Source organism: Oncorhynchus tshawytscha, linkage group LG26, assembly GCF_018296145.1.
Source record: "Oncorhynchus tshawytscha isolate Ot180627B linkage group LG26, Otsh_v2.0, whole genome shotgun sequence".
In the NCBI taxonomy this organism is placed as follows: Eukaryota; Metazoa; Chordata; class Actinopteri; order Salmoniformes; family Salmonidae; genus Oncorhynchus; species Oncorhynchus tshawytscha.
This window is the reverse complement of record NC_056454.1, coordinates 41,302,978-41,330,477: the sequence shown is the minus strand read 5'-3', so window position 1 is coordinate 41,330,477 and position 27,500 is coordinate 41,302,978. Positions and strand designations below refer to the sequence as shown.

General features: G+C 43.5%; 1 protein-coding gene across 2 annotated transcripts in view; it reads left to right on the top strand.

Moving 5' to 3' along the window:
* Nucleotides 1-27,500, top strand: part of LOC112225636 (transmembrane protein 163) — a 100,611-nt gene that overhangs the window by 62,680 nt on the left and 10,431 nt on the right. For both annotated transcript variants that reach the window (XM_042306649.1, XM_042306648.1), the window contains exons 3-5: nt 18,732-18,775; nt 19,701-19,792; nt 24,267-24,363. In XM_042306649.1, the coding sequence (XP_042162583.1) occupies nt 18,732-18,775; nt 19,701-19,792; nt 24,267-24,363 (233 nt within the window). The remainder of the gene's footprint in view (nt 1-18,731; nt 18,776-19,700; nt 19,793-24,266; nt 24,364-27,500) is intronic.

Below are 27,500 nucleotides of genomic sequence, written 5' to 3'. Positions count from 1 at the left end.
TGATCAGAGCTATGAATACCTGAGTCTAGTATAGTGTCCCAGTGACCAGAGCTGTGAATACCTGTGTTCAGCTGATATTTTCCTGGTCAACATGTAGGCTATATGTTCCTGGTCAACATATACTGTAGGCTACTGCAGCCACTGTGGATAAACACGAGTAAGAGTGACCCTTCCAGGAATGCAGTGAATTACTAGCCACTTCAGGGTTCCGTAACACCCCTATTGTTTATCAGTACAATCATTGCTCAGTTTAACTCAATCTTGATAAGAAAATTGAGTAGGAACAGACGAGCAGTCAATGTGTCTGTGAGCAGTAGATAGAGAGAGTCTGGGCTTTCTGGGCAGGAGTGAGAGACAAAGAGAGGGAGAGGAAGAGAAACAGAGAGAAAGTGATAGAAGAGATTGCACAGCACACACTGGACTCTCTCTGTGAGATGTTCCACAACCCACATTTGTTGTTATAGAGAGGAGAAACTCACCAGAGACTCTCTGTGGAGAGCTGAAGAGGAGCACTACCGCAGAGAGCAGGCAGACGGTAACTGTTTAAAGTTCTTCAAGGGCCACTGCCCTCGGTATAACTGTCAGCTGGGCGTCAGCCAGCCAGTAACCAGATGCTGTTATTTGCCCTGGAGTAGGAGAGGGAAAGAGAAGAGTGAAACCCAGCAGAATCTCAAAAAGGGACTGAGAGGAATGATAATAAAGTGGCAGAGAGAGCGAGGGATGGTGAAAGACAACTGAGGCCAGAAACATGACACATCTGTGCCTGCTGACAGTCATCTATTTGAGACTGACAAACCCTCTGGAGAAAGAGCTGTAGTGTGATACTGCGAACCCTGTAGATACAGAGCTGTAGAGTGATGCTGCAAACCCTGTAGATACAGAGCTGTAGCGTGATGCTGCAAACCCTGTTGATACAGAGCTGTAGTGTGATGCTGCAAACCCTGTAGATACAGAGCTGTAGAGTGATGCTGCAAACCCTGTTGATACAGAGCTGTAGAGTGATGCTGCAAACCCTGTTGATACAGAGCTGTAGAGTGATGCTGCAAACCCTGTAGATACAGAGCTGTAGAGGGATGCTGCAAACCCTGTAGATACAGAGCTGTAGAGTGATGCTGCAAACCCTGTAGATACAGAGCTGTAGAGGGATGCTGCAAACCCTGTAGATACAGAGCTGTAGAGGGATGCTGCAAACCCTGTAGATACAGAGCTGTAGAGGGATGCTGCAAACCCTGTAGATACAGAGCTGTAGAGGGATGCTGCAAACATTTCCTTCTCCATCAGACTGATTACCTGATGAAAAAAACAACCTATTGCCTTTTCATCGCTCACACTGGACAACAGATTCACCTGCTGAGAAGCGTGTGTGTGTGTGTGTGTGTGTGTGTGTGTGTGTGTGTGTGTGTGTGTGTGTGTGTGTGTGTGTGTGTGTGTGTGTGTTGCTTGTGTGTGTGCATTCCTGTGTGTGTGTGTGTTTATGTGGCTGTAAAGGGAGGGTTAGGATGGAGCAGGTGTAGTACAGAGGACCATTGCTGGTCGGTCTGTATGTAATCTGAGCTCAGCTGAATAATGATATTCATGGAAAAAAGGAGATGACTCCACAGCCAGTCCCAGTTAGTTAGCCTGGTCTCAAGAGGCTCCGTGGAACCATGGAACCTACATGGAGCTAGGAGGAGACGGCACTAGGCTGCTGTTAGTGACCTCGATCCATCTCCTCAGATTAGACATGCCAAGGTAGCGCTGGTTACAAAGCGTACCTTTTCACACATCAAGGCAAGCACCAGGCAGCTGTCAGACTCAGCTCTGCACTCAGTTGGCTTCGCGACAGAAACCAAACAGATATATCCAGGGCTCTACTCTGACATCCCTGCGTGTGCCTAAATTGAAAAATGTAGTCTCATAGAAGAGATGTTTAGGAACACAATGACAACTATTTCTTATATTAAAGCTAGAATCTTGAATTTTCCTAGAAACACTGGTGCTCCTAAATAAAAGTTCCAGGTCGCACAGCAAAATATTTAGTTAAATGGTTGCGCTGTAGAGCCCTGATATCCTGTTCTCATCCTGTCTAAAGGCTTTTTTCTTTTTTATATCCAGACTGTTTAATTACCCTACAGTAATCCAGGATAATGAATCATAAACTGCTTGATATCAGCTGCGGCAGTGTAAATTCTTGCCACTGGCAAATAAGCAGTCCTCAAAGATTTGAAAGCTAATAATACGTTTGTTTAGTAAATGGTTGTAATGTTGTTTGGCCTTTAATGTGTTGGTGGCTAAGCTGAAATAGCTGCAAGGGAAAGGTGAATGTGTTTGTGTATTTACTACACAGTCTGTGTGTTTCTTTGTGTGTGCGTGTGTGTGTGTTTAGGTGTGTAGGTGTGCATGTGTGCTTGTGTGTCTGTGTGTGGTATTAAGTCATTCCACGTGGGAGATTAACATAGCAACAGCAGAGCAACATCACACGCTGTAAGCCTCAACAAAACACTTTAATACACACAGGTCATACAGTGCCTTGCGAAAGTATTCGGCCCCCTTGAACTTTGCGACCTTTTGCCACATTTCAGGCTTCAAACATAAAGATATAAAACTGTACTTTTTTGTGAAGAATCAACAACAAGTGGGACACAATCATGAAGTGGAACGACATTTATTGGATATTTCAAACTTTTTTAACAAATCAAAAACTGAAAAATTGGGCGTGCAAAATTATTCAGCCCCCTTAAGTTAATACTTTGTAGCGCCACCGTTTGCTGCGATTACAGCTGTAAGTCGCTTGGGGTATGTCTCTATCAGTTTTGCACATCGAGAGACTGAATTTTTTTCCCATTCCTCCTTGCAAAACAGCTCGAGCTCAGTGAGGTTGGATGGAGAGCATTTGTGAACAGCAGTTTTCTGTTCTTTCCACAGATTCTCGATTGGATTCAGGTCTGGACTTTGACTTGGCCATTCTAACACCTGGATATGTTTATTTTTGAACCATTCCATTGTAGATTTTGCTTTATGTTTTGGATCATTGTCTTGTTGGAAGACAAATCTCCGTCCCAGTCTCAGGTCTTTTGCAGACTCCATCAGGTTTTCTTCCAGAATGGTCCTGTATTTGGCTCCATCCATCTTCCCATCAATTTTAACCATCTTCCCTGTCCCTGCTGAAGAAAAGCAGGCCCAAACCATGATGCTGCCACCACCATGTTTGACAGTAGGGATGGTGTGTTCAGGTCATGAGCTGTGTTGCTTTTACGCCAAACATAACGTTTTGCGTTGTTGCCAAAAAGTTCAATTTTGGTTTCATCTGACCAGAGCACCTTCTTCCACATGTTTGGTGTGTCTCCCAGGTGGCTTGTGGCAAACTTTAAACAACACTTTTTATGGATATCTTTAAGAAATGGCTTTCTTCTTGCCACTCTTCCATAAAGGCCAGATTTGTGCAATATACGACTGATTGTTGTCCTATGGACAGAGTCTCCCACCTCAGCTGTAGATCTCTGCAGTTCATCCAGAGTGATCATGGGCCTCTTGGCTGCATCTCTGATCAGTCTTCTCCTTGTATGAGCTGAAAGTTTAGAGGGATGGCCAGGTCTTGGTAGATTTGCAGTGGTCTGATACTCCTTCCATTTCAATATTATCGCTTGCACAGTGCTCCTTGGGATGTTTAAAGCTTGGGAAATCTTTTTGTATCCAAATCCGGCTTTAAACTTCTTCACAACAGTATCTCGGACCTGCCTGGTGTGTTCCTTGTTCTTCATGATGCTCTCTGCGCTTTTAACGGACCTCTGAGACTATCACAGTGCAGGTGCATTTATACGGAGACTTGATTACACACAGGTGGATTGTATTTATCATCATTAGTCATTTAGGTCAACATTGGATCATTCAGAGATCCTCACTGAACTTCTGGAGAGAGTTTGCTGCACTGAAAGTAAAGGGGCTGAATAATTTTGCACGCCCAATTTTTCAGTTTTTGATTTGTTAAAAAAGTTTGAAATATCCAATAAATGTCGTTCCACTTCATGATTGTGTCCCACTTGTTGTTGATTCTTCACAAAAAATACAGTTTTATATCTTTATGTTTGAAGCCTGAAATGTGGCAAAAGGTCACAAAGTTCAAGGGGGCCGAATACTTTCGCAAGGCACTGTACATCCTAAACTGTAACTGTATTATGTGTTGAAGAATCCTCACTCTTATTCAGCCCTCTCCCCTTAAAGTTGAATTTATACCAGTGATTTTTCCATTAAACTATCCCACTGGGCACAGTGGTGAAGTCAACTGCTATTCCACGTTGGTTCAACGGAAACATCGTTGATTCAACCAGCGTGTGCCCAGGAGAACATGGGGCACATAGTTGTGGCCATTGTCAGTGGTGGTAACATGGTTAGATCTCTAACCCTCTATTGCCATTGTTTTCTGAAGGTTCTTACAGTCAAGGTCTGTCTTTCAGGGCTTTGATGGTGAAGGTGAAGGTTCTTACAGTCAAGGTCTGTCTTTCAGGGCTTTGATGGTGAAGGTGAAGGTTCTTACAGTCAAGGTCTGTCTTTCAGGGCTTTAATGGTGAAGGTGAAGGTTCTTACAGTCAAGGTCTGTCTTTCAGGGCTTTGATGGTGAAGGTGATGGTTCTTACAGTCAAGGTCTGTCTTTCAGGGCTTTGATGGTGAAGGTTCTTACAGTCAAGGTCTGTCTTTCAGGGCTTTGATGGTGAAGGTTCTTACAGTCAAGGTCTGTCTTTCAGGGCTTTGATGGTGAAGGTTCTTACAGTCAAGGTCTGTCTTTCAGGGCTTTGATGGTGAAGATGAAGGTTCTTACAGTCAAGGTCTGTCTTTCAGGGCTTTGATGGTGAAGGTGAAGGTTCTTACAGTCAAGGTCTGTCTTTCAGGGCTTTGATGGTGAACACCGGACTGAGAAAACACACATCAATTATTTCGCTCCGTCATATTTGTCCTGAATTCTCCCAATTAAGCTATTCCTCTGTTGGCGTCTCACTGCGCCCTTCCACGGCTCAACTGAAATTACATCAGTCTGATGCTGTAGATTGGACAGTTCTCCACCTGCAGATCTTTAAAAGTGCAAACATGCTTTCCAAATGGATATAACTGTAATTTGCCAGCAGCAGACAAAACTAACTCTAATGCTGTGAGCTGTGTGTGGTAGATGCAGTAGATTACAGTAGGCAGACGCAATCCCACAGGATTTAATTAGTACTGGAGTCAACAGCGAGTGAGTTTTGTATTTATTATAATGAGGTGCTGTAAGCCTTTGCAGACAGTCAGTGAACTAAACAACCTGGGGGACTTTGAAAGGTGATGCTGTTGCTATGCTGTGTTTTCCCGAGAGAATGTTCAGAGATTTCCTTCAGCACACGGCATGATGTTACTCAGAGCTGTGAAGAAAATACTGTGTATCATATGTACTGACACTGTAGAGACTGTTTTACCTCAGAATATAACATTTGTTCCACTTTCCATGTCCTTTTTGTTGTTGTGGGTCAATGTTGATACCACCAAGGACTGTCTCCTGTAATGTACTGTATATTTGTACCCTGCTTTAGTCTAGGCGCCTGCACCCCACTTTCTTTGGCACTAACTCATCATAACAACAGAAGCCTCGGTGGCAGGCAGCCGAATCCCAGGTGGCACTTCCCTTACTAAAGGAATCGATTGTTTGCACTGAAATCGATGTGGGAGAGAGCCTGGGAGGTACTGCAGGAAAAGGGAGGCTGGGGGAGCCAGTGTGGACTGTGGGAGTGAGAGAGAGGGGGGGGGAGGCAGGGCAGGGGAGGCTGGGGGAAATAGGGAGGTGGGGGGAAATAGGGAGGTGGGGGAAATAGGGAGGCAGGAGAAGGAGGGGGAAGCAGGGGGAGAGAGGGAGGTTGGCTCTTCCCCTGGTTCTGCAGGCTGTGGACTGGAGCGGTCCTCTCAGCCGGAGCAGAGCCACCTAGTGCTGTAGGGTCTGAATTATTAAACACAACATATTGCAGCTCAGCAGTGGGGGAAAGCCATGTCAGATGTGTCTACTTTTAAATTGGGCCGCTGTGAAGAGGAGTGGTCTCAGGCTCTGTGAAGGGGAGGACGAAGGTGGTGATTTGGGAGGAAGGGGAGCGGTCTGAGAGATCTGTGAAGGGGAGGACGGAGGGTGTGATTTGCTAGGAAGGGGAGCAGTCTGAGAGATCTGTGAAGGGGAGGACGGAGGGTGTGATTTGCTAGGAAGGGGAGCAGTCTGAGCGGTCTGCAGTGGGAGCCTGTTAATTAAGGAGGAAAGATCCGGAAACCAAGGGCTTTGTTTTAACAAGCTGCTGCTGCACCAGGGATTTAGTTATCTTTATCAACATGAGACAATTAGCTAACAGACCAAGATAAAGGACTAAATCACGTAAAATCAAATCAAATTGTAATTATCACATTCACAGTTCACTGCAGGTATAAAAGTTACAGTGAAATGCTTGTACGCTAGCTCCCTTAACACCCTCCCTTAACAAATAATTTAAAAAAAACACTAAGCCATAGCTAACCTCTTAATGACCCTTTTCTCAACCTCACTCTTATGTAGTACATGCAGACGTGCACCAGTACACACACACACACACACACACACACACACACACACACACCTCAGGGATCTGAATATTCATCATTTGGAGTTACCTGACATTGATTTCTAGAGCATTCCCATTTCCACAAAAGTTTGAAAGTCTTCCTCTGAGCTAGATTCTAGTTTTTTTCTCCTCATTATTTCAATGAACTCTGTGTTTTCCTGGAATAATGGCACTCACTTTGGTGAAGCGTGTTACATTCTGGGTTGCATTACTCTAATATCGTTTTCTCTAAACCACCAATAACCAATAACAACCTATGGACCATTTAAACTACTATAGATTAAAATGGTATAAGATGTTCTCACTGAGATACAGTGTAATAGGACTATACTATAGGAATCAATCTCAGAGCATCAACATTAGCCTGACTAATGGAACAACCAGGCTAGCTAACAGTCTCTCCATGGCAAAGTGGATACGTTCATGGAAGCAGTGTTCCTATTCTCCCACTCAATATCACTGGCACTGAGGCTTTTGCCAAGCAGATTATTTCATTTCACATATTCATTGATAGCCATTGAAATCACAAAACCAATTACTGCTGCATTCTCAAGATCAGTCTCTCTCTCTCGCTCTCTTTCTTTCTTACTTTCTTTCTTTCTTTCTGTTCTCTCTACACTCAGAGGGGGGGTTTATGTATTGTTCTCTGACAGCACTGCATCTATACTGAACAAAAATATAACTATTTTAAAAGATTTTACTGAGTTACAGTTCATATAAGAAAATCAGCCAATTTAAATAAGTTCATAAGGCCCTGATCAAAAGATTTCACATGACTGAGAATACATACCTTTAGAAAAATGGGGCTCACAATGGGGCTCACAATGGGGCTCACAATGGGGCTCACAATGGGGCTCACAATGGGGCTCACAATGGGGCTCACAATGGGGCTCACAATGGGGCTCACAGTGGGGCTCACAATGGGGCTCACAATGGGGCTCACAGTGGGGCTCACAATGGGGCTCACAATGGGGCTCACAATGGGGCTCACAATGGGGCTCACAATGGGGCTCACAATGGGGCTCACAATGGGGCTCACAATGGGGCTCACAATGGGGCTCACAGTGGGGCTCACAATGGGCCTCACAATGGGGCTCACAATGGGGCTCACAATGGGGCTCACAATGGGGCTCACAATGGGGCTCACAATGGGGCTCACAGTGGGCCTCACAATGGGGCTCACAATGGGGCTCACAATGGGGCTCACAGTGGGCCTCACAATGGGGCTCACAGTGGGGCTCACAATGGGGCTCACAATGGGGCTCACAATGGGGCTCACAATGGGGCTCACAGTGGGCCTCACAATGGGGCTCACAATGGGGCTCACAATGGGGCTCACAATGGGGCTCACAGTGGGGCTCACAATGGGGCTCACAGTGGGGCTCACAATGGGGCTCACAGTGGGGCTCACAATGGGGCTCACAGTGGGGCTCACAATGGGGCTCACAATGGGGCTCACAATGGGGCTCACAGTGGGCCTCACAATGGGGCTCACAATGGGGCTCACAATGGGGCTCACAATGGGGCTCACAATGGGGCTCACAGTGGGGCTCACAGTGGGCCTCAGGATCTCGTCACGGTATCTCTGTGCATTCAAATTGCCATCGATAAAAGGCAATTGTGTTCTTTGTCCGTAGCTTATGCCTGCCCATAACATAACCACACCGCCACCATGGGGCACTCTGTTCACAACGTTGATATCAGCAAACCACTCGCCCACATGACGGTTGTGAGGCCGATTGGATGTACTGCCAAATTCTCTAAAACAACATTGGAGAAGGCTTATGGTAGAGAAATGAATATTCAATTCTCTGGCAACAGCTCTGGTGGACATTCACCATGCCAACTGCATGCTCCCTGAAAACTTGAGACATCTGTGGCATTGTGTTGTGTGACAAAACTGCACATTTTAGAGTGGCCTTTTATTGTCCCCAGCACAAGGTGCACTACACCTGTGTAATGATCATGCTGTTTAATCAGCTTCTTGATATGCCTGTGAGGTGAGGTGGATGGATTATCTTGGCAAAGGAGAAATGTTCACTAACATTAGAAAGAAGCTTTTTGTGCATATGGACAACTTCTTGGATCTTTTATTTCAGCTCATGAAACATGGGACCAACACTTTACATGTTTATATTTTTGTTTAGTGTAACATTAGAGATGCTATATGGATGCAGATTGCAGATGACCCTCCCCAATTCAGTTGGACTCTCCCAGGATCATTGACTGGTATTACAGGAGGGCGTGGTGGATCACCCCCGCCCCGCCCCGCCCCTCACCTCTACTCCCCTCCTTATCACTGCAGCAGGTAGCCTAGTGGTTAGAGCGTTGGACTAGTTACCGGAAGGTTGCAAGATCAAATCCCCAAGCTGACAAGGTAAACATCTGTTGTTCTCCTCCTGAACAAGGCAGTTAACCCACTGTTCCTAGGCTGTCATTGAAAGTAAGAATTTGTTCTTAACTGAGTTGCCTAGTTAAATAAAGGGAAAATCAAACATTTCAATAAAAATTGGCATCACTCTGCCCTGCAACTCAATTTCCCACCCAGGAATCTGGGTCTCTCCACTGGGAAGATGGGATGTAAATAAAAGTTTTTTTTTTAGCCACAAATTATTCCTGTGACTATTTGTTCTCATGGAATTAGTATTGATCCCCTCTCAGGGATTTACCCTCGGGTTCATTAAAAGTACTTAGGACTGGGTACCAACCAGACCACCATAGTCCCTGTGCCCAATAAAGGGAAGGTAACCTGCCTAAATGATTACTGCTCCGTAGCACTCACATTGGTAGCCATGAAGTGCTTTGAAAGGCTGGTCATGGCTCACATCAACACCATCATCCCGGAAACCCTAGACACCCTCCAATTCGCTTACCGCCCCAACAGATCCACAGATGACGCAATCTCAATCGCACTCCACACTGCCATTTAACCCCCGGGACAAAAGGAACACCTATGTGAGAATAATGTTCACTGACTACAGCTCAGCTTTCAACACCATAGTGTCCACAAAGCTGATCCTCAACACTGGGACCCCTCAGAGGTGCATGCTTAGTCCCTTCTTGTACTCCCTGTTAACCCACGCCTGCGTGGCCAAACACGACTCCAACACAATCATTACATTTGCTGACCACACAAAAGTCATAGGCCTTATCACCGACAACGATAAGCCAGCCTATAGGGAGGAGGTTAGAAAGCTCTCCCTCAATGTGAGCAAGAAAAAGGAGCTGATTGTGGACGACAGGAAAAGTGGCCGAACAGGCCCCCATTAACATCGACTGGGCTGTAGTGGAGTGGGTCGAGAGTTTCAAGTTCCTTGATGTCCTCATCACCAATGAACTATCATGGTCCAAACACACCAAGACAGTCGTGAAGAGGGCACGACAACACCTTTTCCCCCTCAGGAGACTGAAAAGATTTGGCATGGGTCCCCAGATCCTCAAAAGTTCTGCAGCTGCACCATCGAGAACATCGTGACCAGTTGCATCACTGCCTGGTATGGCAACTGCTCGGCATCTGACCGTAAGGCGCTACAGAGTGAAATGCATACGGCCCAGTACATCACTGTGGCCAAGCTTCCTGCCATCAAGGACCTATTTACTAGGCGGTGTCAGAGGAAGGCCCAAAACATTGTCAAAAAATCCAATCACCCTAGTCATAGACTGTTCTCTCTGCTACCGCACGGCAAGTGGTACCAGAGCGACAAGTCTGGGACCAAAATGCCAAGCCATAAGACTACTGAACAATTAATGAAATGGCCACCCAGACTATTTACATTGACACCCCCCCCCATTTGTTTTTTTCACTGCCACTACGCGCTGTCTATTATCTATGCATAGTCACTTTACCCATGACTACATGTACAAATGACCTCAACTAACATGTACCCCTCACATTGACTCAGTGCCGGAACCCCTGTATATAGCCTCGTTATTGTTATTTTATTGTGTTACTTTTTATAATATTTTACTTTAGTAAATTTAGTAAATATTTTTCTTAACCAACAATGCAGTTCAAGAAAGAGTTAAGGGCTTAAGGGCTTGTAAGTAAGCATTTCACACTAAGGTCTACACCTGTTGTATTTGGCGCATGTGACAAATAAAATTTGATTTGATTCACACTCTAGGATGCAGAGTTCTTCCTTTAGGTGGAGACTGCACACTCTATCGCTCAGATACAATAGAGTACATTAGACAGCAAGCTGCCTTCATCAGGACATCGTTCCACCAAGCCACTTCCTCTCAGGTCAACAGCTCATTGCGGTTGCCACATTTTGAGACATTGCTGTGGAGTAAAGTTTGTCAGCCCTCAGGAGCATCAGCCACAGCCACAAGCTGCTCGTCTGGTTCTTTGGATCTGAATGTACAATGTGCGTGTAGTCTGCAGCGCAATAAGCAAGTTTTGGAAATTATAGGAAAGTGACAGGCATACCATAATTTCACGGTTCACATGTGTGTTCATTTGCACGCAAAAAAATCACACAATGATGGAAAGACCTGTGAGTTGTCTTTGTTCATTCAGACAGAGAAGAGCTCCAAGTTCTTAATCATAGCCTCAATGTTGTCCCGCACATTGAATATAGTTGTAATCTGTCCCTGTAATTCTAGATTCAGATCATTCAGGCGAGAAAGAAACATCACCCAGATAGGCCAGTCGTGTAAGAAACTCGTCATAATGCAAGCGGTCAGACAAGTGAAAATTATGGTCAGTAAAGAAAACTTTCAGCTCGTCTCCCAATTAAAAAATTGTGTCAATACTTTGCCCCAGATATGGACCGTTAGTGGAATTCCCTCGAGAGTAACGGTTCATGTTATGCCAGTTGCCAGATGTTAATTATTTGACGAGGCTACCTGTATTTGAAATTGTGTTGTTATTTCGCTGAACACTAGATTGTTCAATTTTATTTGTGGCGGTGAAACGAGGCTCCTCAGGCGAGAAAAAAATGTATAGCCCTGTTGGAAAATATAAATAGACGGTTTGAAAATGTGAGAAAAAAAATGTGAATCACGTTTTTATTTGGCGTACCCCCGGCCGGCATTGCTCGTACCCTTACCCCAGTTTGGGAATACCTGCGCTAGGGGAACGGGCCTGCCTGCTGAGGTCAGAGAAGGGGAGGAGGACAAGACAGGTGGAGAACAGAGAGGAGGACAAACGCAAGGAAATCAAGGTAGTGGCAGCTGTACAAATAATTCATCCAACGGGCTTTGACTTCTCAATCATGTCCGAAAGCTTACACAATATGATGCCCCGTCACCTTATTAATCCAGCCTCTTACTTAGATGAATCACTAAATTAAATTTAGGAGTTGCATTAAAACAGAATTCTGTGTTTTCACGCAGGAAGAAAAGAGAAAACACATAAGAACTATCTTGCTATGTTTTGTAAATAGATGTAAAAATGCTTATTGTAATTTCAGCCTCGGCATCAGACTAATTTCATGCTTCAGTTGCACTTCTCACTTCTCAGTTGCCATCACTCACATTGAGTGGCTGCTGCCAACATACAGACTCAAATTTCTAGCCACTTTAATAATTAATAATCGGATGTAATAAATGTGTTACTAGTCACTTTAAACAATGCCACTTTATATAATGTTTACATACCCTACACTACTCATCTCATATGTATATGTATATACTGTACTCTATACCATCTACTGCATCCTGCCTGTGCCGTTCGGCCATCGCTCATCCCTATATTTATATGTACATATTCTTATTCATCCCTTTACACTTGTGTGTGTATAAGGTAGTTGTTGTGAAATTGTTAGATTACTTGTTAGATATTACTGCATTGTCAGAACTAGAAGCACAAGCATTTCACTACACTCGCATTAACATCTGCTAAACATGTGTATGTGACCAATAACATTTGATTTGATTTGAGCTACTTTTCTCTGTTACTTTTCTCAGTGTAGCCAACCTACTTTTCTCCAGTAAAATGGCAGATTAACTTTAAACAAAACATTAGGAAATGTAGCCGGTCTTTCTATGATAAACATTGATAACAAACATGCATCATTTTTGCAAAAAAATACTTGCTCTTTCATTGTCAGCTCATTTACTTGTGTGGCTACCAGCCAAATTGCGATGCACATCTGTTGTCATCTGATGAAAATTAAGCTATTTTCTGCTGAATGTGTTGCACTGATGTATTTTCTGAAAAGAAAAAGTATAGTTGCACGTCCCTGATCAGTCTATTGAAGCAAAAAACACGGTTGACTTTCAATATAAAACACGACCCCGGTCAATACACAGCTGGACTCACCTGCTCACGCTTTCATCCGTTGTGCCATTGACAAACAAACACTCGACTGGCTCAGCTTCATCATGCAAAATAATGTGACAGGTTAAATGAAGAACGTGATCCATTTTACCTCCTAACATACTGCACAAGTTAACTGCAGGTATGTACTTTGTAAAAAGTAGCAACAAATGTATTAAAAAACTTCAAAGGAATAGATTCAACGGTATTGACAAACTATCCAGTGGCTATTTCCAAATACCCCGGTATACGGTATACCACCCAAGCCTAGTGTTTTATTCATTTATTTTATTTAACCTTTATTTAACTAGGCAAGTCAGTTAAGAACAAATTCTTATTTTCAATGACGGCCTATGAACAGTGGGTTAACTGCCTGTTCAGGACACATCTACTCATTCAAGGGTTTTTCTTTATTTGTACTATTTTCTACATTGTAGAATAATAGTGAAGACATCAACACTATGAAATAACACTTGTGGTAACAAAAAATGGTTAAACAATTCTATTTAAAAAATATATATTTGAGATTCTTCAAAGTAACCACCCTTTGCCTTGATGACACTTTAAGCCATACATAATGGCACGAATATGAAGTTTATGCATTAGGCATATCACTTCTTCACTATAACTTAAAAGGTTTCATCTAAACACAGCATGGCCTGGAATATCTCAGTGTAAACTTACTTACTTACTCTAAGTTAATGTCTGAAGTTTTTCAAGATGCTGTGGCAAAGTCGTAGTCATATACAGTATCAGTCAAAAGTTTGGACACACCTACTCATTCAAGGGGTTTACACACCTCCAGGCTGTATAAAGGCTATTTGACTAAGAAGGAGAGTGATGGAGTGCTGCATCAGATGACCTGGCCTCCACAATCACCTGACTTCAACCCAGTTGAGATGGTTTGGGTTGAGTTGGAAAAGCCAACCAACAAGTGCTCAGGAAAAGCCACCAACGAGTGCTCAGCATATGTGGGAACTCCTTCAAGACTGTTTGAAAAGCATTCCAGGTGAAGCTGGTTGAGAGAATCCCAAGAGTGTGCAAAGCTGTCGTCAAGAAAAACTGTGGCTACTTTGAAGAATCTAAAATCTAAAATATATTTTGATATTTTTAACACTTTTTTTGGCTACTACATGATTCCATATGAGTTATTTCATAGTTTGAATGTTTTCACTATTATTTTACAATGTAGAAAATAGTCAAAATAAAGTATAACCCTTGAATGAGTCCAAACCTTTGACTGGTACCGTATGTGTACAAATGTGTATCTGACATGTTGAGAAATGAGGTAAAGAAATGAGATGTGTTTAGTTGCCGCTGAGAGTGTCACGCCCTGGTCTAAGTATTTTGTGTTTGTCTTCATGTATTGGGTCAGGCCAGGGTGTGGCATGGGGTTTTGTATTGTGGTGTGTTTTGTCTTGGGGTTTTGGTGTGTTTGTATTGGGATTGTAGCTAGTGGGGTTATCTAGCAAGGTCTATGGCTGTCTGGAGTGGTTCTCAATCAGAGGCAGGTGTTTATCGTTGTCTCTGATTGGGAACCATATTTAGGCAGCCATATTCTTTGAGTTTGTTGTGGGTGATTGTCCTTAGTGTCGTTGTTCCTATCTCTTTATTTATTTACACAAGTAGAGGCTGTTTCGGTTTTCGTTACGTTCTTTGTTTTGTGTTTATTCGTGTTTCACGTTGTTCATTAAACATGGATCGCAATCTACACGCTGCATTTTGGTCCGACTATCCTTCACACCTAGAAAACCGTAACAGAGAGTGACACTGCTATTTGTCTCACTTAGGGAAATACCCAGTCTCAATTCTCTGATCAGTGTTGGACATACAGAGGGAGAGAGAGGGAGAGAGGAGAAGATGAGAAAAGGCTGTCTGAGTTAGAGGGGATGGTCGAAGATGAGGAGGGAAGAGTTACACAATTTAACTTTAATACCTCGGAGACAGAGGAGCCACCTCTCTGTTGACTACATTTTCTACAGAATACAACAGAATAAATTAGATTCAAAACTCTCCTGTATGTTTTCCACAGAAGATGATGTATACATTGTGTGTAAGAATGAATCAGATGTGAATATGTCGATAGTGCAGTCATCAAGCCAACAATGGTAGCAGCCTCTATCAACTATAACAACAACCTCGTCTATATCTTTCTATATCTATGTCCTCTTCCCCAGCTACAGGGCTGCTTGTCTGCCAGCCCTGGTTGACTCCCTGATAAATCTGTGTTATCAGCTGAGTACTGTGGTATTTTGCTTTGCTTTTACACTGAACTGTTTTTTTTCTGAGATGCCGAGTGCCTCTGAAAGCAAAGCTGAGTAAACCAATTACTAACAGTATATCAGCAACAGAGAATAGAGCGAAATTGATGTTTTCATGCCTTCTCAAGAGTCTTATTCATCCTATAAATACTGAGCGATGTTTCTTCGACTTTCTTCAACTAACCTCACCAAGGCTACACTCATTAGAATGGCTCAATACCATCAACCACCAGCCCCTCCCTTCCATCACCCACCAGCCCCTCCCTCCCATCACCCACCAGCCCCTCCCTCCCATCACCCACCAGCCCCTCCCTCCCTCCCATCACCCACCAGCCCCTCCCTCCCTCCCATCACCACCAGCCCCACCCCTCCTCCCATCACCCACCAGCCCCTCCCTCCCTCCCATCACCCACCAGCCCCACCCTCCCTCCCATCACCCACCAGCTCCCTCCCTCCTATCACCCACCCACCAGCTCCCTCCCTCCCATCACCCACCAGCCCCTCCCTCCCTCCCATCACCCACCAGCCCCTCCCTCACTCCCATCAACCACCAGCCCCCTCCCTCCCATCACCCACCAGCCCCTCCCTCCCTCCTATCACCCACTAGCCCCCTTACAGGCTTACCTTGGTCCCTGACCCATTTCACCAGCAAGAAAGCCTCTCTTGCTGTATTCCCAATGTCCCTCTTCATTACCTCCCATGGTTTCTCTGCATGGATTAATGATTCCTCTTTGAGCCGTGACAAAGATACAATTGCTATTGTTATAGGCTAGCTGCTGTGCTGGTTAGAAATTCTGCAGTTGGTGGCAAGGCTAATGATTAGAATCCCTGTAGTGACCTGCTATACTATTCGTCTTCTTCTGGGTTCTGTATCTGTTATGAGGAAGTGCCTTAAGTTGTGGCAGCATGCATCCCTGGTTCTATGCCGCTCATTGTCTGTCTGTCTGCTAATGTGGGTGCGGTGCTTGCAGACTATCGTCCTGGGGTACTTCCCAAATGGCACCCTATTCCCAATACAGGTTACTGAAGACGTGGAGATTAATAAACCAACGCTGAGCTGTTAAGGCAGTTGGTGCCATCTGTGTTTCAGCAGAAAGAAACATCACTGTTTTGACCAGGGCACTGTATATGGAATTGGGTGCCATTTTGTGATGCAGTTCTGGTCTGGGAGAAGAGAGCGTGGAGCCTAGGCAGGCCTTGACAGGCTGTGTTGGCTGGCATCCTGGTGTCTCGATCCAGCCTCCCTCCAGACGGCCTGGGCTGGGAACACACTAAGCCAGGGCTCCCTGTAGAGGACTGGATGTTGACAGTACAGCCAACAGATCCACTCATCCTGCTTCACCCTGTTATGCTGTCTCAGCTAACAGACTGTTGTATCTCTTATGTTTTATATGCAAGCGACACTGACGTTTTCATGTCTTCTTAAGACTCTTGTCCCTCCAATAAATACTAATTGATGTTTCTTCGACTTACTTCAACTAACCTCACCAAGGCTACACGCATTAGAATGGCTCAATACCATCAATCACCAGCCCCTCCCTTCCTCCCATCAATCACCAGCCCCTCCCTTCCTCCCACCAGCCCCTCCCTTCCTCCCATCACCCACCAGCCCCTCCCTCACATCACCCACCAGCCCTCCCTCATCACCCACCAGCCCTCCCTCACATCACCCACCAGCCCTCCCTCACATCACCACCAGCCCTCCCTCACATCACCCACCAGCCCTCCCTCACCCCCACCAGCCCTCCCTCACATCACCCACCAGCCCTCCCTCACATCACCCACCAGCCCCTCCCTTCCTCACATCACCCACCAGCCCCTCCCTCACTCACCACCCACCAGCCCCTCCCTTCCTCACATACCCACCAGCCCTCCCTCACATCACCCACTAGCCCCTCCCTCACATCACCCACCAGCCCCTCCCTCACATCACCCACCGGCCCCTCCCTTCCTCCCATCACCCACCAGCCCCCTCCCTCCCTCCCATCACCCACCAGCCCCCTCCCTCCCATCACCCACCAGCCCCCTCCCTCCCATCACCCACCAGCCCCTCCCTCCCTCCCATCACCCACCAGCCCCTCCCTCCCTCCCATCACCCACCAGCCCCTCCCTCCCTCCCATCACCCACTAGCCCCTCCCTCACATCACCCACTAGCCCCTCCCTCCCATCACACTTACAGGCCCACCTGTCACTCTATCCTTCGGGTGTCTGTTTGTATTGTTAGTATCGACCTGGCCTACGGTGATGACGGAGGGGAAAAGAGGTTGTTGGTATTTTTAATGTGGTGCCAGTCTGCCAGTGTCGTACCTTCATGCATCGTGGGTCTGTCTGTCACCATGGCACCCTTCACCACAGAACCTTTTTAAGCCTTCTAAGACCCAGACCATCATAACCTTTATGGCAGCCATTGAGTGGTAGATCAAAGAGACTGCGATAAAAACCCTGGTGAAGACAAACAAACTCTCCTCCAGCGCAGTTCTCACTCAGACTGCCCGTCTCCATGGTGATCTTCCTCGCGTCAGGGAGTCCTGTGTGACTGTTGTCGACCTGAAAACGAACGCATCACAGAGGAAATTTTAAAGCCCTCAGCTTCACAAGCCAGAAGGAACAGAACACGATGTTGTGAACAGGAGAATATCGGGACAGAATCAGATGAATAAAGCGTGTTATTATAACCAATGAGACTCAGTCAAATGCTACTGACGCACAAGATGCTTCAATGGATCATTCTTCTATTGCATTCTCAACTCTAACAACTGAGTATTGAAAAGGAATCGAATGGAATGTGTTCACAAACCATTATTCTCAATGTATTTCAACCCTTCCCTGTGTAGGATTATAGCTGTTCAAATCCATACCATTTTTTGCTCAGAGATGAGTACAGCAAAGTGCTAGTCTGTGAATAATTAATGCTCCTCTTAGGTGTGCTGATAATATGAATTATGTACAAACAGAATAGGTTATCAGTGTTTTGATCTTTCTCCCAACCAGGGAGAGAACTCTTCCATAATAAAAAGTGTGTGCATGTTTGCGTGTGGGAGAGCAATATTTACATGGATGTTACAGTAACCATTCCTTTTGCTGTTAGAACCCGATGCTTTTTGTTCCCCAGGCAACCATTTATTTTCTCTCTCCTCTCTCTCCTCTCTCCTCTCTCTCTCTCTCTCTCTCCTCTCTCTTCTCTCCTCTCTCTCCTCTCTCTCTCTCTCTCTCTCTCCTCTCTCTTCTCTCTCTCCCCTCTCTCTCCAACTCTCTCCTATCTCTCCCTCTCTCTCCTCTCTCTCTTCTCTCTCTCTCCTCTCTCTCTCCTCTCTCTCCAACTCTCTCCTCTCTCTCTCTCCTCTCTCTCTCTCTCTCTCTCTCTCTCTCTCTCTCTCTCCTCTCTCTCCCTCTCTCTCTCTTCTCTCTCTCTCTCTCTCTCTCCCTCTCTCTCTCTTCTCTATCTCTCCTCTCTCTCCTCTCTCTCTTCTCTCTCTCCCTCTCTCTCCTCTCTCTCTCTCTCTCTCTCTCTCCTCTCTCTCTTCTCTCCTCTCTCTCCTGTCTCTCTCCTCTCTCTCTCTCTCTCTCTCTCTCTCTCTCTCTCTCTCTCTCTCCTCTCTCTCCCTCTCTCTCTCTTCTCTCTCTAGCTGTTTCATTCATGAGACACAGCGCATCAGCCTTCGGATTTGCCGTGAGTTCCATTTATACATATTAATTAGTCATAAAGTCATGGTGTTCATTTATTAACGCTGGTTGGGTTCGGATGCGATGCTGCCATCGTCTCCTTGGTAACAGCCAGGGAAGCATGAGAACACATCAGAACACTGTGATAACAGAGCAGTCCCCACAGACCATAGAAATAGAATCCCTTCTGTTTTTATTTATATGCTACAGACACTGTAGTAGGAAGCTCTGGTTTATTTCTTCATTTGGATCCCCATTAGCTTTTGCAGAAGCAGCAGCTACTCTTTCTGGGGCCACAAAAAACAAAACAACACAAAACATAACAAAACACTGACACACTGATGTTTTATTCAACGATATACAAACAACACAACTAAAATATAAAACAAACAAGAATGGCGCCTAGAATGCAATTAAAGCACCCTATAATTCCATGTCAGGTATACCAGGACAGGTTACTGAAGACATGGATGTTGATAACAACACTGAGCTGTTAAGGCAGTTGGTGGCATCTATGTTTTAACAAAAAGAAACGGCACTGTTAACGTGTGTGTTTCCCCACTTTTCTAAGGAATTAATATCCCAAAGTAATTGTGTGCTAGTTGGTAGCTATAGCTGCATGAAACCAGAGGGTAGCAGTATAATTACAACCACAGTGAGTGTGTCTGGTAGTGCCTGCAGGCTTGAGTCCGTCTTCCGTCTGCTGAGCTGTAGTAGTAGGCCGTTAATGGCACCACAGGGGATAGATGTGTTGGTCTCACAGTACAGAATCCTGCAGTTCAATAACCACGCTACTCTAGTGGAAAATATAGGGAGTTTAGGGTAGTAGTGGAATGGATGGTGGGACTGTAGACAGTGAATATGATGCATGTTATTTTACTATTTTACTATTTGATGCATCCCCACTGGAGACCTAATGCCTGTCTTTACAGTTTGACGCCACGTTGGACGTGCTATCTTCAATCATCGTGCTGTGGCGTTATAGCAATGCAGCAGCTGTCCACTCTGCCCATAGGGAATACATGTAAGTAAAACGGCCACAAAATTGAACGTTGCATGGTGTTCCCAAATAGAATGTTCCGTGTTCACCAGCATAGAACAGTTCTCCCCTAGTAGCCTACTGGATTAAATTCAATTTTCCTTGAATTTATATCAGTGTCTTGTACATAGGGCTGTGGGGGTCATGACACTTTTTCAGCCGATGATTGTCAAGCAAATAACTATTAATATAAACAAATATATAATCTGCTGGCATTCACACACAGCCTACAAGCCACTGATGCAGACCTTTGGAACATCTACATTTTGAAAAATCGAATAAATCCATGTAATATAGCCTACACCATCCTTTTGGCCTTATGTTAGGCCCTGATCTGGCTATGCCATATGGCTGTGCGCTACACTAGTTCATTTAGCAGACAAGAATTGCTTAGAATTCTGTGGCATTATTTTATATTATTTTATAGAATGAAGAATAAAATTGAACAAAGCTGAATAAAATAGAAAGGATCTTTTCCCCAGATAATTTCAGAGGGAGGGCGCACAAGCAGCTATTCTGTGTTGGGCGGTTAACAAAGAAATAGGTACTCCTATCTGCTTCATTTAGAGTTATTTATGTAACTTTAGTTGTGATACAAATATTGGGCTATATGTTTTGATTTTTAATACATACTAAGGCTGCATGATGCGACTCTAATGATGCTTTGAAAAAAGTTGCATGAAAGGCATGAGCTCTGGAGACACTTCATCAGTCTCTCATTCACAATTTTACAAGCACTTGATAATGCCACAAATTTCCTAGCGGCAGTTCCTTTGTATGGTCGTAATGCACCCTAATAAAATCCATGCCTTTTGCTGGCAGTGGCCGTTGTTGTCACGACTGTTGAAGGAAGTGGACCACGGTGCAGCGTGGTAAGCGTACATTTTCTTTTATTATAGAAAATGACGCCAACAAAACAACAAAAGGGAAAACAACCGTGAAGCTACAGGCTATGTGCCATAAACAAAAGTCAACTTCCCACAAAGACAGGTGGGAAAAGGGCTACCTAAGTATGGTTCTCAATCAGAGACAACGATCAACAGCTGTCCCTGATTGAGAACCACACCCGGCCAAAACATAGAAATACAAATAATAGAAAATAGAATACCCACCCCAAATCACACCCTGATCAAACCAAATTGAGACGTAAAAAGGATCTTTAAGGTCAGGGCGTGACAGTTGTGCCCTTGGGCTGAATATTATAATTATAATTCCCTTCTCCCGGCTGCTCGCTCCGAAGCACTTCTCACTCACATGGCTCTCCGTCATGTGATTGGATCTATCGCACAGGCTACAAGTGAAGACAGACACATTGGGGACGCAACTGCCCGCGTCCTCATCCAATTCCGAGGCGCATATTGAAGATATTGGAAGAACTGTCCAGATTTACTATTCGTCAGCCAACAAGATGGGTAAGCCTAACAAACAGCAAAAGCACTAGCCTATGTCAATCTACTATCCCCCAAAAGTTGACCTATTCTATACTGTGCGAGAAAAAAATATTCCAAACATAGTCTGGGACAGTTGTTGGATCTGATAGATCCCAAATTAATACGTTTAGCCTAAAATGTTGACAAACTGTTCAGCTATTTCTTCACATTAGAAGCGCAGGAATATGCACACGGCAGTAAGCTATAAGCACAAATGTTCTAGTAGCAGGAAAACACCATTCTCAAAAGTGACTGCAAATGTGATTATGCATGTCATCTTTTATTATAAAGGTGCATTTTTATGGTGAAAATTATCTTCCCCAAACTTGAAACTTACCCTCTGCACATGTATGCCAGTTAGGCTCTACACACGTTATAAAGCAGATTAATGTGCTTGACTTTAAGAAGATTTTTGGCCACTTTAGTTGTGATACAAACATTTTTTAAATATATAGGCCTATGGGCTAGGCTACACAAGGTGTGTGACTGTTATTTGAAAAAGTCACAAAAAATAGCATGCGCTGTTTCTTGCCTTAAGCTGGGCGTCATTCACAAGTGATAATATATCATTCACAAGTGATAATATATCATTCACAAGTGATAATATATCATTCACAAGTGATAATATATCATTCACAAGTGATAATATATCATTCACAAGTGATAATATATCATTCACAAGTGATAATATATCATTCACAAGTGATAATATATCATTCACAAGTGATAATATATCATTCACAAGTGATAATATATCATTCACAAGTCATAATATATCATTCACAAGTGATAATATATCATTCACAAGTCATAATATATCATTCACAAGTCATAATATATCATTCACAAGTCATAATATATCATTCACAAGTCATAATATATCATTCACAAGTCATAATATATCATTCACAAGTGATAATATATCATTCACAAGTCATAATATATCATTCACAAGTCATAATATATCATTCACAAGTCATAATATATCATTCACAAGTCATAATATATCATTCACAAGTCATAATATATCATTCACAAGTGATAATATATCATTCACAAGTGATAATATATCATTCACATGTCATAATATATCATTCACAAGTGATAATATATCATTCACAAGTCATACTATATCATTCACAAGTCATAGTGTGAAATTAGTTCAAAAGAATATATGTGTGAAATTATTTTTTTATTTAGAATGTATCGTTATCATGCACATGTCTCAAAACAGGGAAGGGGGGGAAAAATCATGGTATCTATGCACTTAAATAGCGAATGGAGGATGCTATTCCCATGGTTAATTTTCATGCCAACCGTGTAGGTTATAATCCTGTTGAAAAGATAAGCAATGTGCTTCATATTAGGACGGTTGAGACAAATAAATATAGTAGGCCCAGCCTATAGAAAGCTGATGGGATCCTCCTCTTTTTAATAGAGGCCATCACTCTGTTTTCTCACGCAATTGCATAGCCTATAGAAATGTTGCGCAACCGGAGATAAATGGGGAAGTAATGACGAAGGAAGAAAACATCTTTCTCCGGCTCCAAAGAGGCACTAAACTGTGAAGCTGCTGCTGGAACCGTTGCCAGGAACCCAGAGAACTGACACCTTTCACTTTTGTTTAATGCGAACAGATCTCCCCTTCCTCTCTATGCCTGATTAAACCTGTGTTAAAATAACACTCACAAACAGCTCTTGGTCCCTGGAGAACCAGTACAGCAATTCAAGTGTACCACAGAGAGGTGAAGCTAACAAAAACTGCAAGGCAATTTGTTAACTTTAAAATGTATTTTAGTTCAGATTTTTTCTTCCATTTTTACTGGATGATGACAAGGGAATCAACCTTCAGTAAACCCATGTAACGCACAAATTATAATTTATACCCTTTATACAATTTATGCATATATCACACTAAATAATCCTACATTTACCACATAAAATCTACACTATTAGAAAAAATACTTGCTATGTAGAACCAGGGTTCTCTGGTTTTTCCCCATAGGGAACCTTTTTGGTGCTGGATAGAACCCTTTGTAGTGTGTACGGTTCTTCAAAAAACTCCCTCCCACCCCAAAGAACTCCCTTCCTCCCACCCTCTATGAAGAACTCTCTATGAACGGTTCTACCAAGAACCATTTTATCATCTAAAGGTTCTTCCTAGAACTGTCTGTGAAGGGTTCTACCGATAAACCTTTTTGTTTTTGGAGGGTTCTTCCTAGAACCCTCTATGAACGGTTCCACCAGCATTATTATCCTTTAAATGTCATTATTTATGACAATACATGAAATACATGACATATCATAAGGCCTTATTTTGAGGGCCTAGTTATACCCTAACACAGTGTTGTTAGGAATTTCCTGGTTTATAGGCCACATCAGGGCTCATTATCAAGTCACATGATGTTGGCTTGCAAAGTGATGTATAATTCCTGTTGGAATCCATTCAGAGTTAGGATATCCAACAAGTTGAATTGTTAATCACCTGCAACCTATATTCAGAATGACTGCCAGGGTAGGGAAGAATGGATACTGAGACTACCTCAATCATTTGTAATGGAACAAACATCTCAGTAACGGGTGCAACACATCTAATTATTAACAGATTGGATTTATCTTTGTGTAGCATAAAATGAATCAACCCAAGCAACGTACTGTACATACAAAAACACTGATATTACAGCAAATCAAACCATTCTGAAAATCTCCCTGCATCAGAGCATGCTGGGAAATATTATATATTGTTATATGTAGAACCCTTCTTGCCTTCTAAAGAATCCTTCTTGCCTTCCAAAGAATCATCAAAGAACCCTTTCTTCCAAAAGGGGTTCTTCTGATGAAAACAGTTGTTGGTAGAATCCTATCCCCCCACAAAGAACCCTTTTTCTAAGAGTGTAATGGTATGGTATAGTATGGTATGGTAATGGTATGGTATGGTATGGTAATGGTATGGTATGGTAATAGTATGGTATGGTAATGGTATGGTATGCATTATGCGGTGATATGTTTTGGTTTCTGTCTGTCCACAGAGCATGTGTGGTCCTTGGGGTGGTCTTCATCTTGTCCTCCCTGTGCATTCTGGGAAAAGCCATCCATGACCTGGCCACCAAGCTGCTTCCTGAAGTGGTGAGAGACACACACACGCGGACATGCACGCACGCACGCACACACATACACAAATAGACACAAATGCTCACAAATGCTCACAAATGCTCACAGCTGCAAACACCAACACAGAAAACTCTGTCGTGAGACATCAGTGTGATGAATCAGTTATTTTAGAATCTTTCCTCAAAGTCGTCGCCATGTTTTATATACCAGGAGATGTCTTTTTATAGCCCCCTTTTTCTACCTTGTGATGTCAAAGAAGTCTTCCTCTGCCCCTCTCTGATTCACCTACCCATGTGGTGAAGTGCAAGGCCTGCTGAGGTTAAGGCAAGGCAAAGGAAGCAGAGAAAGGAGTGGCTCGGTTAATCCTGGAATAGTCTCATCTCACTGCTGCCAGGAAATGCAACCTGTTCTACACTTCTGTAGATTGATGCTGCGGTAGAGATTTAAAAAGGTTGCCTCATCAAACCAACAACATTTCCGTTCTAGATAGATAGCTATATAAGGTATGCAATGGCAGTTATCAGCCCTTATGGCCCTTACAATTTATTCCATTATATATAATTAAGTGCACAATCTTCACATATCCAATGTGATAGTATAATTGTAGGATATTGGTTTGAAGGTGTAAATGTTTCAATGAATGCAAATGAACCTCAACCCTCACATTTTCTCTCACTTTCACATTCTCTCTCTCTCTTGCTTTCGCTCTCTCTCTCACGCTCACTCTCCCCTTCGTTCTCTCTATTTGCTGTCTCGGTTGGTAAATGATGGTAAATGAGTGATTTCTCTCTGATTTGGAGCCAACACCAGTAATCAGTGAAGCTGTAAAGTCTTTTAAGTCTGCTTCATGGCAACGGAGCGCCAACAGCTGTTGTGCGATGTAACCACTGGTCTGAAAACGACCAATTAGCTGCTCATTACCACGACAATCAGGAAGTAAAGGAGCTGATCCACAGCCCAGCCCAGAGTACAGGTCTTCACGGGTCCAAAAAGTTGGACCCAATATGTGTAAATATATTTAGAGACCCGTTCCGAACGGAGGGAGAGAGGTGCCACTCTAACAGGCAGGGAGGGGCCGTACTGTTATCGAGTGACATGGGGAGCAGTACACTAATAGCTGCCATAGCTATGTTTTATATCAATCAATATGATGCACATGGGGACAAAGATCGTACTTTTTGGAGAAAAGTCCTCTTATCTGATGAAACAAAAATAGAACTGTTTGGCCATAATGACAATCGTTATGTTTAGAGGAAAAAGGGGGAGGCTTGCAAGCCGAATAACACCATCCCAACCGTGGCAGCATCATGCTGTGGGGTGATTTGCTGCAGGGGGGTCTGGTGCACTTCACAAAATAGATAGCATCATGAGGCAGCAAACATCTCAAGACATCAGTCAGGAAGTTAAAGCTTGGTCGCAAATGGGTCTTCCAAATGGACAATGACCCCAAGCATACTTCCAAAGTTGTGACAAAATGGCTTAAGGACAACATAGTCAAGGTATTGGAGTGGCCATCACAAAGCCCTGACCTCAATGGAAAATTTGTGGGCAGAACTGAAAAAGCGTGTGCGAGCAAGGAGGCCTACAAACCTGACTCAGTTACAGGAATGGGACAAAATTCACCCAACTTATTGTGGGAAGCTTGTGGAAGGCTAACTTGACCCAAGTTAAACAATATAAAGGCTATGCCATCAAATACTAATTTATTGTATGTAAGCTTCTGACCCTCTGGGAATGTGATGAAAGAAATAAAAGCTGGAAAGAAATTATATTATTCTGACATTTCACATTCTTAAAATAAAGTGGTGATCCTAACTAACCTAAAGACAGGGCATTTTTACTATTATTAATTGTCAGGAATAGGGAAAAACTGAGTTTAAATGTATTTGGCTCAGGTGTATGTAAACTTCTGACTTCAACTGTGCACACACACTAATTTAAATCTAAAATCCTTGGTTGCTACATCCATTTATGCAATACCATGATATACCCATTGATTAGTGAAAAATATAACTTATAAATGCCTCATGAGGTTAGTTCTACTGACATACCCCATCAGAGCATAACATATTAGCTTGTTTTACACCAATGTTTTTAAACAACGTAAATGTAAATAAACACTATATAGCCTCAAAACTTGGATAAAACTATTATTTTGATATCATGGATTGTCAGTCCTTGCATCCATAGCTCTGTCTGTGAATTTGAGAGTGGTTACATTTCTCCATGCTCATCCCTCAGCTTTTTACCAAATTAGAGATGTTTGGAATTGCAGGAAATTAGCTTGAAAACTGCAACATTTGCTCTCCGATGACGAGATGGGCCTTTAGAATGTTCCTTCCCAGGGCCGATGACATGCACTGCCAAAGTCAGAGTAAAACTCCTTGTATGCTATTTCTATCTCACTCAGGTTGTGAGGGGTTCCGTGAAGAATTTGCTATCACAAAAGGGGTCCCCGGCCCAAAAAGTTTGAGAACCCCTGCTGTATAATTAAGCAATAAGGCCAGAGGTGGTGTGGTATATTGCCAATTTTTTGGGGGTCATGCCCGCATTCAGGGCTCAAACCACCCAGTTTATAATACATTTTAGACTCTATAGTGATTGATTGATTGAACAGGCTCCATCGGGCCTGTCTTCACATACTCACGCACATTCTCACAATCTCCCTCCAACTCTCTGTGGCCTGGCTCTGTCTATTTCACATCATCCCTCTTCATCCTTCTCCCATTTGTCTCTGCTTCTCTGACTCTTAACAGTGATGACTGTGAGGGAAGTGAGTTTAAAAAGAGTCGATACAATCTTTCGCCTGACAGATTTTTACTGTAGTGTCCAAATGTAACTCACCTTCCCGCAGCAATCTTTCTCTAACTCTAGTGTCATTTATACCAAACACATTGATCCCTGTGGTCCCGCTATAGAAGAGAGGAACGTGAAGGTATTGAATATATTGATCCCTGTGGTCCCGCAATAGAAGAGAGCAACGTTCACCCCTGGTACCATGTATTACTTTGTGGGTTACATCGAGCAAAGACGACCATCACCATCAATCATAGTTAACGAGTTTTTAACGTTATTCTGCCATTGACACACATAAACCACAGATGATGTAAAAGAGTGTCGTAAACCATCACTCAGAACCACATTGATGCAGG